This window comes from Toxotes jaculatrix, chromosome 11, assembly GCF_017976425.1.
Source record: "Toxotes jaculatrix isolate fToxJac2 chromosome 11, fToxJac2.pri, whole genome shotgun sequence".
NCBI lineage: Eukaryota > Metazoa > Chordata > Actinopteri > Toxotidae > Toxotes > Toxotes jaculatrix.
The window spans coordinates 15829895-15846185 of NC_054404.1; the positions used below are offsets into that span (position 1 = coordinate 15829895).

General features: G+C 40.6%; 2 protein-coding genes across 2 annotated transcripts; both read left to right on the forward strand.

Annotated features, from left to right (window-relative positions):
• Positions 1-1655: 1655 nt before the first annotated feature.
• On the forward strand, positions 1656-11304 carry si:ch211-130h14.4. Its single transcript, XM_041050401.1, has 13 exons — positions 1656-1709; positions 2352-2459; positions 2679-2834; positions 4153-4233; positions 4349-4487; positions 4599-4707; positions 7155-7251; positions 9223-9294; positions 9398-9501; positions 9709-9769; positions 10001-10140; positions 10254-10356; positions 10446-11304. The coding sequence occupies exons 1-13, from the start codon at positions 1656-1658 to the stop codon at positions 10500-10502; spliced, it is 1281 nt and encodes a 426-aa protein (XP_040906335.1). The 3' UTR covers positions 10503-11304.
• A 286-nt stretch (positions 11305-11590) lies between these two features.
• Positions 11591-14230, forward strand: tbxtb (T-box transcription factor Tb). The gene is made up of 8 exons (XM_041050144.1): positions 11591-11796; positions 11897-12161; positions 12361-12495; positions 12694-12755; positions 12879-12940; positions 13050-13226; positions 13568-13700; positions 13960-14230. The coding sequence occupies exons 1-8, from the start codon at positions 11591-11593 to the stop codon at positions 14228-14230; spliced, it is 1311 nt and encodes a 436-aa protein (XP_040906078.1).
• Positions 14231-16291: the final 2061 nt, after the last annotated feature.

Consider the following 16291-nt stretch of genomic DNA (forward strand, 5'->3'; position numbering starts at 1 on the left):
ATCATTAAACCGCTCAAGGGAAACTTTGAAGGAAACAGCAATCACATGCAACCCTTGGCCACAAATGAAACCTGTATGCAGGGTCACAAACAGAGTTAAATGTGTGTACAGTGCAGAGGTTCCCCACAATAAGCTTGAACTCTTTTGTATTGTTCTCTGTAACTTGGTAACCAGAGTTTTACTCAGAGTGTTGTTCACTTTAAAGCCCAATTACAACTTGGACAGAGGAGTTAATGTTGAAGACAGTATAGTGCATTTGAAAAGCTCACACACCAGCAACTGGTAAGCTATTTTTGAAAGAAATACTTCTACTTATAGCTTCAGGTCACAGTGTCGTTTGATATTATTTTGGAATTTGAAGCCAGATCATTTTTCTACATTATTCTCTTTCAGTGAGACAAGCCGGTTCTCTTTAAAGGCGTCCATATTGGATTTGCAATGAGATCTGTGCGTGAAGACTTTCATCAGTCAAGCTCTCTGCCCTCTGTTTTGGATGCACACTTATTACCTGTTGGTGTCAGAAAGGTATTTCAAATAACCAACTCATCAGCACCGAGAGTTCCACATTTTGTCCTACTGTTATCCTGTCAAATGAGATTTTATCCAGGAACAGATAAACTCTAGATTAATAAGTCAAGTGTCAGATATGTGTCCTAGTACAACAGTAAATTTTGTGGGACAGTATGCCATTACAGGTTTTCCGCATTTAAGTCATGTGAGTCAACAAACAAGTTGAAAGCATACAACATCATGTCCTGGATAGATGTTCCTATTCAGAGTCACAAAGTGGTTTTATTGTCGCATGTGGTGGACTGAGATCATGGCTGAGGCAGTACAGTTTGTACCAAGACCCGTTTGGTTCTCCATGTCTCTTGTGATGATATTATCTACTGGCTCGGTGACTGAAAGTTGTGTAATCCTCGTCTATTGTGTCATTTCAATTGCGGCCTTGTTTATGTGCCTCCCCCTGGTATTCGTTGCTGTCTGATTTAGGCCTAAAGCCAAACTATTCATGACTGTCCTGGGGTCAGAACTGCATTATTATGTCCTAAGCAGCCCCTATACTTGTGTTCAATAGGAAAAGTAGAATTTAAAGAAGCAGGAGCTGGCGACAGTTGAAACGGTTGGCTTGGTTACAAGTGGAAACACTTTCTCTAAAGCGCCCCTCAAGGTCTTTTTCATTTGGAGTTATTAGCTCCAACCCGTGCTGTAGGTCCCTCTTTTCAGCTCCATGTTTTCATCCTCTGCCACATACTGTTTCTGTTTACACCTACAGAGTCTAAGGCCTCTAATTAGCCATTCCCATCTAATCTTCTGTTTTTGGAACAGGAGTGAAAAAAGAAATGGCTGCAAGGCGTCTGTCCACCTCACTGCAGTGTCATGATCAATGTCTAGAGGTGTGACGGGGTACAGCAGGACAGCTGCATTATCCTCAACTGATTGATAGTGGCAGGGAAGCGCTGATGGATGCTGCCTTCGGCCCGTCACTGACACTTTGCACACAGCAGCCAGAGCAAAGAACTGCAGGTCCTTCTGCTCCGCCGCGACAGTATTACTGTGGCAACGGAACTGATAAATTCTGCATCTCCAGCAGCTTTTGTGAGAAAAGACAAAGCAGACACTCCCTGAACAGACTTGGCCCATAAACTTTAGTAATGCGGCCATTCAGTGGCAGCCTTGTTAAGAATGAGACATTTCCCAGGGACAGGGTGACCCTGACAGGAAGACTCAGATCAGAGAGTACAGTCCTCCCTTAACATGCTCAAGCATGTTTTATTCTTCATTTGAGGGTTATAGAAGTAAGCATGGAGCTCCACATTTTTCTGTGAGGATAATCTGCGTGGCTATGCATGCTGTTAACCCCATTAATCTTTCTTTTCTTTTCATAACATGCTTCATATTTTGCATTCCTTTTCATCTTATATTTTCTCTTTATACTCTTAGTAGTCTTTGCTGGGGCAAGTCAACATTTTGCCTCTAGACGTAGTAGTGAAATCTGCCCCTAAAAGTTCCCTCTGCAACATCTGTCGGGTGTGATTCTTCATCAGGATTGAACACACTAATTTAAGATTAAAAACACGGTTGCCCAATATAGGCTTAGGGCCTTTATAAATTTATTTTCAGGAACATCAGGAAAAAAGGTGAGGGATTTGTAGGAGTAGAATTTGGGCTTTTTTTTTTTTTTTGGCTGGGCATTGCAAGAACACAATGTCAGGCTGCTGTGTGGGAGGATGCTCTTGGCAGACGAGAGGGATTTCCAAAAGTGCATTCTTTTTTTAATCTTCAGGCAGGCTTACTGATTCACTGCCACAGAATCTTTAATGTTTTGTTTTTTTTTTAACTGTTGATAGGCAGGGGATAGAGTCAAAGTGGAGCCCTGGAGGAGGAAGGCTGTGCGAGACAGCAGCCCAGATCCAGACCAAGAGGCCAAGGCTCGGCGTCAGGCTCAGCTGGAGCAGGTTGATAAATATTTTGCTCCTGCTATAATGTTGACGACACTTGATAATCACAAGGACAATGTTCTTTGATCAATGCCTCACAGTGATCAATAATTTCATCACATCTTTACCTGCAGTCAGTACTGACACATTGCCCTCTGCCTCCACACTCAAGTGTTTCTTCCTTTTAGCTCTTTTCCCTTCAGTTGGCAGCCTTTATTTTCTCTGTTTATCCTCAAGCGCCATCTAGAGGCCTACAGGAACATGCACCGTCTCAGAGACGCTCTCTACTGCCGCTATGCTGCTCTGCTCAAAGACAAGGTCCACTCACAGAGGTTACTGATACAGCAGAGAGACGAGACAGCCAGGGCAAAGTCAGACAACGTGACTAAGCAGGTAAATCATTAAATCTGAATGTTGAGAAAACATTTTATGTCTTGTGCGTGTTTTGTAGAGGTTGTAACCTACCTCACATTCACATTTAATGGTTTGAAGTGAAAGGAAACTTTTTCTTTGTAGTAATATTATTTTTTCTGTGGAGTCCAGAGAGAGTCTCCACAGAGAGTTATCACACCATCATGATTTTAAAAAAAAAATGACTGCTTTAGGACCATGTGTCATTTGAGTTTATACTTACAGAACTGTCACTGTCTAAATTAATATGTGGTAATGTTTAATTTCATTAAACAAGTTTATTTAAAAATGTGAACTACATGAGTACCAATTAAAACTGCTATAATAATGAGTTCTAAAACTAGACTTTGACACAAGGCCCCCTTAAAAGACACAGGGAATAATGCAGGACAAGACAGCTGATACTGTACATGCAAATTTGTAACATTTATAACAAATATGCAATCAACTAAAATACAAAAGCCAATCTGACATGAAATGCATTGGAGACTGGTTGGTTATCCAGTCTTGAATGTTTTCCTCCCTGACACACTCTACATCAGAGGTCAGCAATCGCAGGCCCAGTTTTTTCATTGCTATAAATACTTAAAATTATGTTTTGGAACTTGCACCACTTGAAAATACCCCCTGGACTTCAAACCACAAAATTTCAATTTCACTGGTGTTGTTAATGGTGCTTCAAAGATTCAAAAATTTTATGGACTTTTTTTTTGCCTTCACACATTCTTTTTTCTTTTTTTTATATTTTCTCCTTCCGCTGTGATTGACTTTGATTTTGACTGCCTTGTCTCTGTTCTGACTGGGTGTGAAAAGAGCAATAAGCTTCAGAGAGCGCCTGCATGGAGGGGGTCTGACATGAGAGAGATCCTGTCTTATCTTCCCCTCCTGTAAAAGCCGTAGCTTCTTCAGGAGGATGTAATTGTCCTCTCTAATGACTTGCACTTGGGGTGGGGGGATAAAGAAAGCACAATAAAGGACTTTAGAGGCCCTCTAGTAGGAATCCTTTGCTTCACATTGCTGAGCAAATGAAACTACCCGTTGTTTCCTCAGCTCAGATTGAGAGTTGCAGGCATGGAGGTGAGGCAGGACCAAAGCAGGCAGAGGCAAGGACACCTGCTGGGGCCTAATTGGTCCTTGCTGCAGTTGAATGGCTTCCTGTGGCTGCGTGTTTACTTCTCATTTGTTCTGTGTGCTCTGTTTCCCAGCCCCTGAAACAAGGGAGGCTCACTTTAAATCTCTATTCCCACATTTCCCGTCTCTGACTGTCTGTCTGTCTCTTTCTCTTTTCTTCTTTGCTCAGACACAAAAGAAGTTGGCTTTCTCCAAGCTGCAGCACAATGACTCATACCTGAAGTCCCTCCCCAAAACCAGTTACTACCTGGTAGGTCTTGTCCCAATACTGAAAGTATGATTACACCGAAACTGATATGACACATGACTTTTGATTTATGTTTCCACACCATCAAAGTCTTCTGTCACTGTGTCTCTATGCTGAGATCTTTGACCTCCAGAAGCAGTTAACTGAGCGTGGACTCCTGAAAACCCACCATGACTTGGAGGACTTTCATGGGTACATCAAGTACAACGGTCAGCCATCCCAGCTGCAGAGAAGTCTGCAGGATGTCAAGAAAAAGAGTTAAGTTTCAGATCCAAACAGAATCCTACTGGTTTTATTCTTCTTAAATCTACAATATGTGGAAAAACAGTACATGTGACTATTTACGTATGTTGATCTCATGTTAACAGTGCTGGAAAGCAGGTCTGCAGCCAATTTGAGGTATTGGTACAAGGCATCAGAAAAACATCCCTGCACTGCTGAAGAAAGAGGACGCGAGGATGGTGTTTGTCATTCCAGGTTGTAGCTACCTAAGCTCCAATAAGTCTGTGTTTGGTTTAATGAGATTACTTATTGATCACCATCAACAAGCAGCCCTTTTTCCTCCTGAACATCATATTTCAGTGGGTACTTTTATTAAGTAGCACTACAGAATTATTTCAGCCAAACAAATTTCAAATAATCATCATTTCATAATGATTATTGATGATCATAATTATCAAGTTCTCGGATTAGAGGAGCCTAAAATCTTCTTCTGACACCAACATGTTTGTCAGGTAGCTTATAGTGTATTCACTATATCTGAGGACCAAAGACAGAGCCGGCAGTAAGGTGGTACTCAGCTGCAGAGGCCTCTGGTCTAAAACTGTGAGGCACCCTGGATCCTTGTTTGCACTACCCTCAAGAACAAACACAGACTCCACTGGAGGCTTGTTTAGCATGGACCCTCCTGCAAGAGAGCGCTGATTACTCACGTAGAAGTGAGATGACCAAACACAATCTGACCCCTACGTTGTGGGGACTCACCTCCTCGGACAGACGCTCTAACTCTTGCAAACATCATCCAGGGGGAAATGTCATAATTATGTCCACAACAAAAGAGATATAGCAATTGGGCCAGTGGTGTCACTTCATGCCGGCACTGCGAGCAGATGTGGAAATGTTTGGAGAGTTTCTTCTCTGTTAACGCTTTATGAGCTTTCAGGCAAACAATGCTCCATTTACCCAAAGTGGCAGAGATAATCTGAGAGCCTGTTAGACTTTGAATTGTATTTGAGTTCCACTCGTCATTAGTTAGATACGTGCTCTCCCTGTTATAAAGATAAAAACAATTTAAGTACACTACACTTTAGCTTGCACTTCTAACTTAATTTTTCACTTAATATCAACTGACACTTTTTATTTTAACTGCTATTTCAACTTTCAGTAATGCCATTTCAAATGCCACTTCAACTGTTCCAATATTTCAACAATTTTATATGTCTCAAATGCTAAATTCTAAATTTCAGAAGTGAACGCACACAAACTTCCTTTTCAAAATTTAACCTGTATAGTTGAGGATCCTATAAGACCTTGAAAGCACTTAGAGCATTGATTTAAGTATATTTTACACAAGAAGACTTGTTTTTCTATATCGTAGAAATATTGTTGTTATGTGTTATAACGTAACACATTATTCCACTGTTTTTGCTTTTAACGTAATTAATCTCCGACCCATGTTTTTCAGATCCATTTTAAATGTTTCCACCTGTTCATATCACCCTCAGAGTCCTTTGTGTTTTCATGTTGTGAAAGTGTAACAGAACAGTGTTATACTGTTGTTAATTAGGGCTGAACTCTGTTTAGAAGGAGCATGTATGATGTTAGTACGAGGCTGCCACTGTGAAACAGCACATTGGCTTGGGGACATTAGGAGCTTGGTAAGAAGGCGAGTGAAGGCCTGCGCTGACAAGTCTTCCATCAGTGTGAAATCTCACCGCTCCACAGACAAACATGGCGAGACAGCAGCATCCCCCTGCGCCCCCACCCCGCCTGTGCCATAGGCACATTCCCCTCATCCATGAGAAATACTCAAAATAAAAGCAATTAGAGCTGGAGCCAAAATACAGAGTCAACAAAGAGCTTGATTATTTTTTTAAGTGGTGAGCCAATTCATCCAATCTGTCCCGCTTTGTGTCTATTTATATGTTTATTATTAGCTGCTTTGATTTATTGGACAGTTGAGGCAGTAATTTGCTATCTCTGTGGCCATCTGGTCATGGTCTCTTCAGCATGTTGAATTTCACAAGTACGCAGTACAGATCTGCAAAATTAGATTGACCAGTACATACCATGTCCATTACTATAAATTGATCTCAATGAGTGGAAAATGTAAATGAGCTAGGGCTAGTCCAGCTGCCTCTTATTTTGTAGGATAGTGCTAGGCAACATTTTTAATGAGTCATTGACAACAGTGTCACCAGTCAATATGTCAGCACTGATACTATACATATATGAGCGCACATGTCCACATCCTCATTCCTGCACCTGCATCCTGTGCAGCTCGTGGGGTTTGTATAGATCTGTTACCTGCTGCACTGTCCTGTGAGTAAACGCTGCCTTGCTCAGGAGTCCTCCCCAGAGCCAGTTTGCACCCAGCAGACAAAGTGTGTTGTCACCCGAGTGCGCAGTGTTATCGGGTGTGAGCGGCACCACACTATGGCTACTCTTGAGAAGTAGCACACCATTAGGAATATATTAACAAGCCGACATTTTGTGCACAGGTCACACATCACAGCAGCAAGAAAGCTGATAAAGATGTTGTTGCACATTTGTGAAGGGTTGACTCAGTTTTCTTCAGTCATCATCAGTTGTGTTAAAGTATGATTTCCTGCAGACCTTTTGTTCTTACAGCTTTAAAACTGATTCATTTCAAATTTGTGTGTGTGTGTGTTTGTGTTTGTGTGTGTGTGTGTGTGTGTGTGTAGGTTATTAGAGCAAGGGTCTGGTTCAGGGGAGAGTTCGGCAGAGCTGATCTTCAGTGGCAGCCAGGAGAAGGATTCAATTGAGCAAATGTTTCCCAAGGTTAGTGTTAAAACCACAGGGGCAGTTATCCCACTTAACAAGGGCAGTAAGAGGCAAACACACCTGGAGCACACAACTGCCTCCTCAGACCAACACGCATAAGCCCACCCTGATAAGAATACACGCTGCAGTGATATGTGTTACTGTGGGATTCATAATTTATATTCAATACATCAATACATTGTGGGAAATATACATATTATTTATTATTTTTCTTGCTGAAAGCCAGATGAGAAGATTGATGCCATTCTCTCAACTCTGTGCAGTAAATATGAAGCTTCCACCAACTGCCGGTTAGCTCATTTTATCATAAACTGGACTGGAATATTAAAAGATGATGAAGGCATACGGAGAATTATTCTGAATCTTTACAGTAATGGTAGTGATCAGGGAATAAGCTGGTAAAGGGAAAAGGAGAAAGGTGGGAGCACTTGAGATGAGGTTATGCTCAGGTGCTGAGATGAGCACATACGGACAAGCATGCAGGACTCATTTTTCTCTCACCTCTGTGTCACATTGGGCCTGAGCAAACAGAGGATGAGCCTGGATGGAAGGAGAGCAGGGGAAGGCAAACAGTGGTCAGACAGGACTGGTCAAAGCATGACTCAACGCAGCTTTGTGTTGACGTCTCAGATCCACCGCTACCCGAGAGGCCTGTCAGAACTATTGACATCCTTGGGGTGTCGATCCAAGGTTCGGGCTCTGAGTGTTTGTGAGGCACCATGTGTGGGAACTGTGGTGAAGTTAGAGGATCACAGCCCACCTTACTTTCATAATACATGCACCGAGCTTGTTATATAATTCTGACAAGTAAGGTATTTTTGTTTTTCCTATGTTATAATTCATTTAACTTTTGATTATGTGAGCGATCCTGAGACAGGCTCCTCCTTCACTTAATCATTCAAAGAATAAATTTAAAGTGTTGTAACAATCAAAATGATCAGTTCTTGTGTGTTAAGCCACATGTCTGCTCACTAACATTAACATGGAGGGATACAGTTCATTTCTCTGCAAACCTTCCTTTTAATCCTTATAAAACAGCATCAGGAAAGTGTCAGCTCAACTCTAAGGTAATTTTAGGTCATATTTCAGTACATTGGATTGTCGTGTTTTTTTTATTTATGTCATTGGCTAATGAGAACAAATTCTAATACTGGTATTTCTGCATCTTTTAGCCCATTTGGTACAAATTATGTATAGTATATATCACTGCCAACTGTTTTCCAAAGTGCTTTAGATATTTCAATGTGTTTTTCACAACTTGAAAGTTGCCACATGGCTTCAATCTATTTCATTTTCATCAGTTTGTCTTAGGTAATAATAAATCAGAATGAAAACATATATGTACCTACTGTAGCTTTGTTGCTTAGAGATTTCAAATCAATCAACACTCATAAACAGCTTTATCATGCAAAAATGTAGAAAGTGCAGAGGAACAGTAACATCATAACTTCAGCAAGCTTGTCTCTCATAAAGTTGATTTTCTAAAATACATTACACAATGTGTTATAAAAAAAGTTTAGCAGGAAAGTAAAGTAATTTGTAGAAAATGGGCTAAACGTAAAAAAAAAAAAAAAAAAAAACCTTTAAGCTTTTAAAAGATTCCTAGTGAATACACGGTTGAATGTGTTTATTTGACTTGCACCTGCATTTTATCCTTTGAGTTTAGGGGGAATGGGCTGGGAGATCCACAGTACCATATAGAGCAATAACATTAAGTCACAGTGCTGCAGTCTCACATCAGGAAGTGGCCAAGTGTGACAGTTAGCGCTGGGTGGGGTGTTGGAGGAGGAGAGAAAGGCGCCAAATGGGACACTAGGACTGTGGGAAATAACACTGGCTATGACACCTCTGACTTTTACACCATGATTATCTCAGCTCATACAGAAGGCAGGGGAAGTCTCTTTTTAAATTACTTAATGATTAATGTACAAGGAAATGATAAATGAATGTAATATGTGCCACCCATAGATGAAAGTCCCCACGTTTGCAACACTACAGCCGAACATAATGAGGAACTTCCAAAGCAAGATGCCCGATTTGGTAGGTCAGCCATTAATGTTGGCTCTTTTTTAGCTACAGTTTGTGGTAGCCCAGCACAGGGCAGCTGAGGAAAATGCTCATATTTCTTACTTTCTGAAACCAGATAATTCCTGAGATTCCTGAGAAGAGCAGGAAAGCAGAGATCTACTTGAGACGGCTCAGACAAATGCATCATCTTTGCTTAACCAACATGGCTTTCTCTCAGAGGTTGGTAATTCAGCAAACAGACAAAAACATGAAGGAAATGATGCTTTGACATTGAGCGTTTTCTCTATGAGCTCAAGTTTGGTTTTTAAGTAACATTCAGGTCCAATAAGGAGGCAGAAGATCAGAAGAGTATTCAAGGAGTCTTTTAACTGCTCTTTAAACTGAGAGGGGTTTGTTTTTCTCTGCTTGCTGTGAACTCTGGTCCAGACTGTTGGACAGAGAGACAGACTTGCTGTGCTGGCAGGAGGAGCGAGACGTCCAAGATTTGGTTAGTAACACAAACCAGCCACAACACAACACAACGCCACAGAGCTCTATGGAAGGTAACACGTAGCTGTCACACACTATCCGCCTTGAACACTTGTTTTTTTTTATTTTTTTTTGAAGCCACCATGGCAACAGGTCAACATACCATTATTATTTGTGAGTGTTACACTGCTGCTCTACATGTCAGGATATGAATCAGTTGATATGTTATTCCATTCTTGTTCTTCCATAGGTGCTTCCAAGCATTAACTCCAAGCAAGGGAAGACAAGTCAAACCAACCAGCCACCTCTCAGCTCCCCGAAACAGCCAACAAGTGTCCAAAATGACCGACCTTCATGTCCCCAACAGCTGAGCAGAATGACCTCGGCCAGGTGCATGAAAACAAATATGCAAAACCTTATGTTTTAATTTTTTTATTTGTTTGTTGGAGGCAATAGACTGATTGTCACTTGGTGTGCTTCACGAGTGTGTGTTTTCTTGGCAGCCACCCATGTTTTGAGACTCTGGTTTTAGAGACAGCAGTGTGCTGCTGTAAAACACCTGATCCCTTATCCATTGAAGATGTGTGTCAACAAAAGCACATACGGGTACAAATTATTTATCAAACTGACGACATTTCTGGAAAATTTGTGTTGATTTTCTACATGTTTTTTTTAAAATTCTGTTTTCTCTTCAGGTTATTGACCGTGACTTTAAACTATGGAGAAACTACACAGAAAACACAGATCACTGAAGATGTCACCACCATAGCACCTCTTTACAATGAATGTGTGCAGTGTTTTGTCCATGCCACATTGGTTAACTCATAGTATATACTTTTATACAGTCATATGCTTAAATTACAACAATACAATATTTTATTATGGTTTAATCATCATTTGGTTTAAGATATATGTACAATAATACATGTGCATGTTTCCTGAAAAAAAAAAAGTGATAATTTAACAACATTTAAACTCTAATAAGAGCTGATACCTGATGATTGTGTGTTCCACATAGTGACACTTAAATAGCTGTTAGTTAATTCTGACTTTGTTACCCTATGAAGACACAACCCAACTGGTTTCTACTGAAGACATAAAACCTTAAAAAAAAGGGTAACAAATTTATAGTTTCATTTTTTTAAAAGGGCTCTAACATTTTCCTTAAATAGCTGGGCATTGTAGTTTTTAGCAAACCTTATACTAACAGAAGTTAATAGTTTAATTGTTGATGACTATTTTTAGCTGTGGATTAACATGTTAGTGAGTATTTACAGCAGCAGGACAGTGTATGCTGATCGACTTGTGTTCATCTTAAGGAAGCCACATGTCAGCCAGTGTGTTTGCAATCATTTTTGAACAATGGAGCTGGAAGATAAATAAGTTAGTTAAAGCTACATTAGAGACAAATCTAAAATCTAAGCCTTGTGGGACTGAAGACCAACCATGGCCATTCAGCCTACAGTGGTTGAGTTTCTGCAGGTGTGGCTTTGATCTAAGTGTCAATGTTTACAGGTCGATGTAATAAAGTTGGCTCAACTGCTTCATTCAAAACGCTGTCATCCTGTGGACCTCAATGATATGGTCTCTCCCAACCAATCAGTGGCAAACCCGCAAAGATCAAAGAGCAGATGAGCCAACCATGTCTCCTCCAAACACCCTCCTGAGATGGAGCTTCTCTCCAGCCTATATATGTGGGAGCTGTCCATGACGTTCAGCGTCCTGAGATAAAAGTTGGTATAGTGGGGACATAAGAAGAAGAACGAGTTTCTGGTGCAGATTTAATTTTGTCAACAAGCCCTGTGATTACAACTGTTTAGCCCTGGAGCTGTTGGACAGGATGGCTGCAGGCGCTGGCGAGTGCCCCGGGAAGGCCGGTCAGTACCGGGTGGATCACCTCCTCAGTGCGGTAGAGAGTGAGCTGCAGGCAGGCAGCGAGAAGGGCGACCCCACGGAGAGGGAACTGAAAGTCTCCCTGGATGAGAGCGAGCTTTGGCAGAAATTTAAGGATCTTACAAATGAAATGATAGTTACAAAGAATGGCAGGTGAGCATAACTGTGCATAGAGAGTATTTCATGTTTAAAGAGATTAAACATCGCACTTTTAAAGCTAATAAATGTAATTTTTACTATTCTTTTCATCAAGGCGCATGTTTCCAGTGCTGAAAGTGAACGTGTCTGGATTGGACCCGAACGCCATGTACTCCTTTTTGCTGGACTTTGTATCTGCGGACAACCACAGGTGGAAATATGTGAACGGGGAGTGGGTCCCCGGAGGGAAGCCTGAGCCTCAGACTCCCAGCTGTGTTTACATCCATCCGGACTCTCCAAACTTTGGAGCGCACTGGATGAAAGCCCCGGTCTCTTTTAGTAAAGTCAAACTCACCAATAAACTCAACGGTGGAGGTCAGGTAAGTAGACGACAAGATGATCGATGCTGTGCTTTGTTTTTGTTTTTTGTTTTTTTAAGAAAAAAAAAAAAAAACCAACTAAACCTAACCTCCGCGTATTTTTCAAGTTAATCCATGTTATAATTTTAAAACAAAATTCACATAAAAATTATAACTGAACATTAAATGACCATCTTTGTGCTGATGTGCTGTTTTTCAGATAATGTTAAATTCCTTACACAAGTACGAGCCACGCATCCATATAGTGCGCGTAGGAGGCCCGAGGAGGATGATCACCAGCCACTCTTTCCCAGAGACACAGTTCATTGCAGTAACCGCATACCAAAACGAAGAGGTTTGCAACAATATATGTGTTTGTAATAACACACTCTTTAAAAAACAATATTACTGAAAATTATTGAAAGAATAATATGTCTTGGATGCGCGTAATATCTGTGCGTAATGTACGCACGGGATTTACGCACGCCTTTGGTTTGTCTTCTGTAATTTTACTGATACCAAAACACAGTTTTTCTTTATGTTTGGGTTTTAGATAACTGCTCTTAAAATAAAGTACAACCCTTTTGCCAAGGCCTTCCTAGATGCAAAGGAGAGGTATGTAAAGTTTTATTGCACAAGATCATTTAACTGATGTCTTCAAGATGTGAAAAAAGTTCAGTGAACAGTAAGTGAAAGAGTTGGTGGGAAGTAGAAACTAATGATCTGTTATTCTTGCAGAAGTGATAACAAAGACATCAGAGAAGATGCCAGTGAAAATCAACAATCAACTTACTCTCAGTGTAAGTATTCACTGGTATTTATTTCTAATTTGTCCAGTTTCATCTCAGATTGATAAATTATATGGTGCTCAGATGGTTCCGTCATGTCTGTTCTGTTCTGTGGAGCCAGTAGGTGGCTGGTTTATTCCTGGCACAGGCTCCCTCTGCCCTCCTGCCAGTCCTCACAGCCAGTTTGGGAGTCCCCTCTCCCTCTCACCATCCCAGGGCTGCGAGCGCTATTCCACCCTGAGGAACCACCGCTCTGCCCCCTACGCCAGCCCATACACCCATCGGACCAGCTCGCCCAGTGAGTGCCCTCCTCCACCTTTCACCTTCATGCATCCAAGAATTACACCACTTCCTCCCCGGCTCTTAACAAGTCACTCAAACAAATGTTGTTGAGCGAGGAATGTTTTGCATTCCTCTGGCTTTTGTGTGAGTGGAGCCACAGAGCTGTAAATGGCTGGGTTTCAGACGGGGAATGTATGGGCAGAAGATTCACACCTTTAACTGTCAAAGCGATATCAGAAGGACAAGTCCTGAATCAAACTGTGAAAACAACAGGTTTAGTGATACAAGATTTGATTTTTGACAAATATATTTGAAACCACTAGAGCACCTCTTAAACCCTTGCACTTCTTTTTATAGCTGGTTACTCCGATAACTCTTCAGCCTGTCTGTCGATGCTCTCAAGCCACGATAACTGGTCCAGTCTGCAGATGCCAACTCACTCCAGCATGATGCCCATGGCCCACAATTCCTCCTCTGGTACCAGTTCTAGGTTTGTGTAGTTTCTCTTTGTTTACTTTGTATTTGCATCTGCTCAGAAACATAAAGAAGAACAAATATGTTAGAAAATCCTTTTGATCTTATGAGCAAGTCGTGTCCATCTCTCCACAGATATTTCTGTTTTCAACTTGTTTATTTAAACAATGTCTTAACATTCTCTATATAAAATACTGTAACTTGTAAATATATCTGATAGACAGATATAGTAAGACAGATGAGTATGATGTTTTGTGTCTTTTTTCTCTGCACAGTCAGTACACCAGCCTGTGGCCTGTGGGTAACTCACCCCTGACTCCCGTGTCCCAGAATGGCGGAATAAACAACAGCCTGAGCTCCCAGTTCCTTCGAGGGTCCAGCAGCCACTACCCAGGCCTGTCTCACTCAGTCACAGTGCCCTCCTCTGGCTCTCCCATGTATGATAGCGGCACAGCCACAGAAGTGCATGACACAGCTCAGTACGACAGCTCTCCACACGGGCGATTACCTTCAGCCTGGACTCCTGTTACACCTCCGTCCCTCTGATTGAAGTGTCTCGGCAAGTTTAGAATAGAGATGACCATGAAATGTCATCTGCAGGATCTTTAATCTGATGTGACTTAAAGGAATAATCAACCCCAAATTAAATAGTTGTTTTTGTTTGTTTTTTTACAAAACAAATTTCAGAGGAAATTATCTGTTGTAGTTTTCAGTGGGTTTGAATTAATCTAAGATTTCTACAAGAATTTTAACAAGAATTTTTCACTTTTCAGTTGGTACAAATAAAATCCAACAGTGACTGTGAGTTCTTGAACTAACCCCTTAAAAGTGTACTTTGTAAAGTAATGTAAAAACAACAAAATTCATGTTTATTTTATTTTTTGGTTGATTTTCCCTCAAGTTCATCAGATGATTTTATTCACCATAGCAGGAAAAAGTATATTTTAATGTTTCTGACCAAAAATCTTTTTTTTAAACCTGCTTATATTAAGCATGAATGAGCTGAAAATTTTAAACATTGTTTATAGTGTAAATGAGAACGCAATCAAGGTTTTACATGTAAATAGATAAATGAAGCATTTTGTACCACAGTGATACTGTTTGAATGTTTGTTATGTTACAGGTTGTTTTAAAAATGAAATGAAAATGGGGAGCTAATGTCTATATTCTGCTATGCAGATTATACACGTCTTTCCATGTCATAAAAAAAAACATGTTGAGGTCTCTGAAGTGGTTGTTTTTGAGGCCATCAACATGACATTAAAAACTTGAACGTGCTTCACTTCCTGTTGCTCATCGCTCACTACACTGCGGTTTATGCTGTTTTTGAAGTTGTCAAAATCCATCCACTTTGTCTCTTTGTCCATCACAGTGTCTCCTTCAATTTTTCTACATAGTATAATCAGTGCCATACTGGTCCTAACATGGGAAATTCCTCAGTGGGCATGTTTAAAAATATGTACGAGTGGTTCACAAACTCAGGTCCAGGGAGCTCCAGAGTTCCTTTAAGGGAGGTCCCCAGCAACATGAGGGATAGTTTGATTTTAGTGTTCTTTGGTTCGTTGGGCGTAAAAACTGGATCAGTGGTTTAACTGATCTTGATAAAAATTTCTATAATTTCCACAGAAATCACTGGATTTTAAATTCAGCACCAGTTCTGTTGGGGGGGGGGGGGGGGGGGGGGGGGGGGCTGAAACGACTGGGATTGTATAGACTGTGTGTGGATATCAGGGTGAGAAACCCCAGAGATCAACACTCAACTTTAACCATCTCCCCCCATTTCCATTCACATTTCCCTGACATGAGGGCAGTTTTCTCCTATAGATTATATTGGTCACACACTATCACCTCCTGTGTCAGGGATCTTTGAAGGTTGTTCTATTGTGTTTATACAAAGAGGCACCAACTCACACTCTTGAAGCTTAATGTTCTCTTTATACTTAGATATCTTAAAAGTTGAATAAAACTTGTTTCCTCCTTAATTCAACCATCTATTCTACTTTGAAACGTGATCTTAAACAGAATTTAAAAGATAGTTCATAAAATATTGCCTCTGCTCCATCTTCCTTGAAGTATCCAAAGAGCTTTTTAGCACCATCCCGTCACAGTGCGAGCCAAGACATGCATTTTGTCAATTAGGTGAGAAAAACGTATTAAGTCATGTCAGTGCAGACATGATGTGAAAATGACCTTGGGACCTTTCACTGCATGTTTTTTTTTTTTGTGTTCAACCTAAGTTATTGAACTGAAACCTTTGACACATGTCCAAAGTTTTTCTGAGTAAAAATGGATTCATAACAATGCTATGTTCAAAAAGTGGTCACTTGTAATTTATAACCAACAACAAATTCTAATTTATTGACTTTCTTCTTCCCGGTACCATACCTTCATAAAATGTGAATGTTCTTCAGTATCTGTTAACAGTCAGGGCTCCAGCCATCAGGCTTATGTTTCACAAGTGTCTTTTGCTGAATCAATAACTGTATCATTTGTCTGTCCAGTGTACCATAGATATATTTATAATAAACAGGATGAAATGCACAAAATAATTACTTACTTTGCAAGATAATTCCTCATTTGCAGCAAAGTACCCTGCTGTGTCAGTCG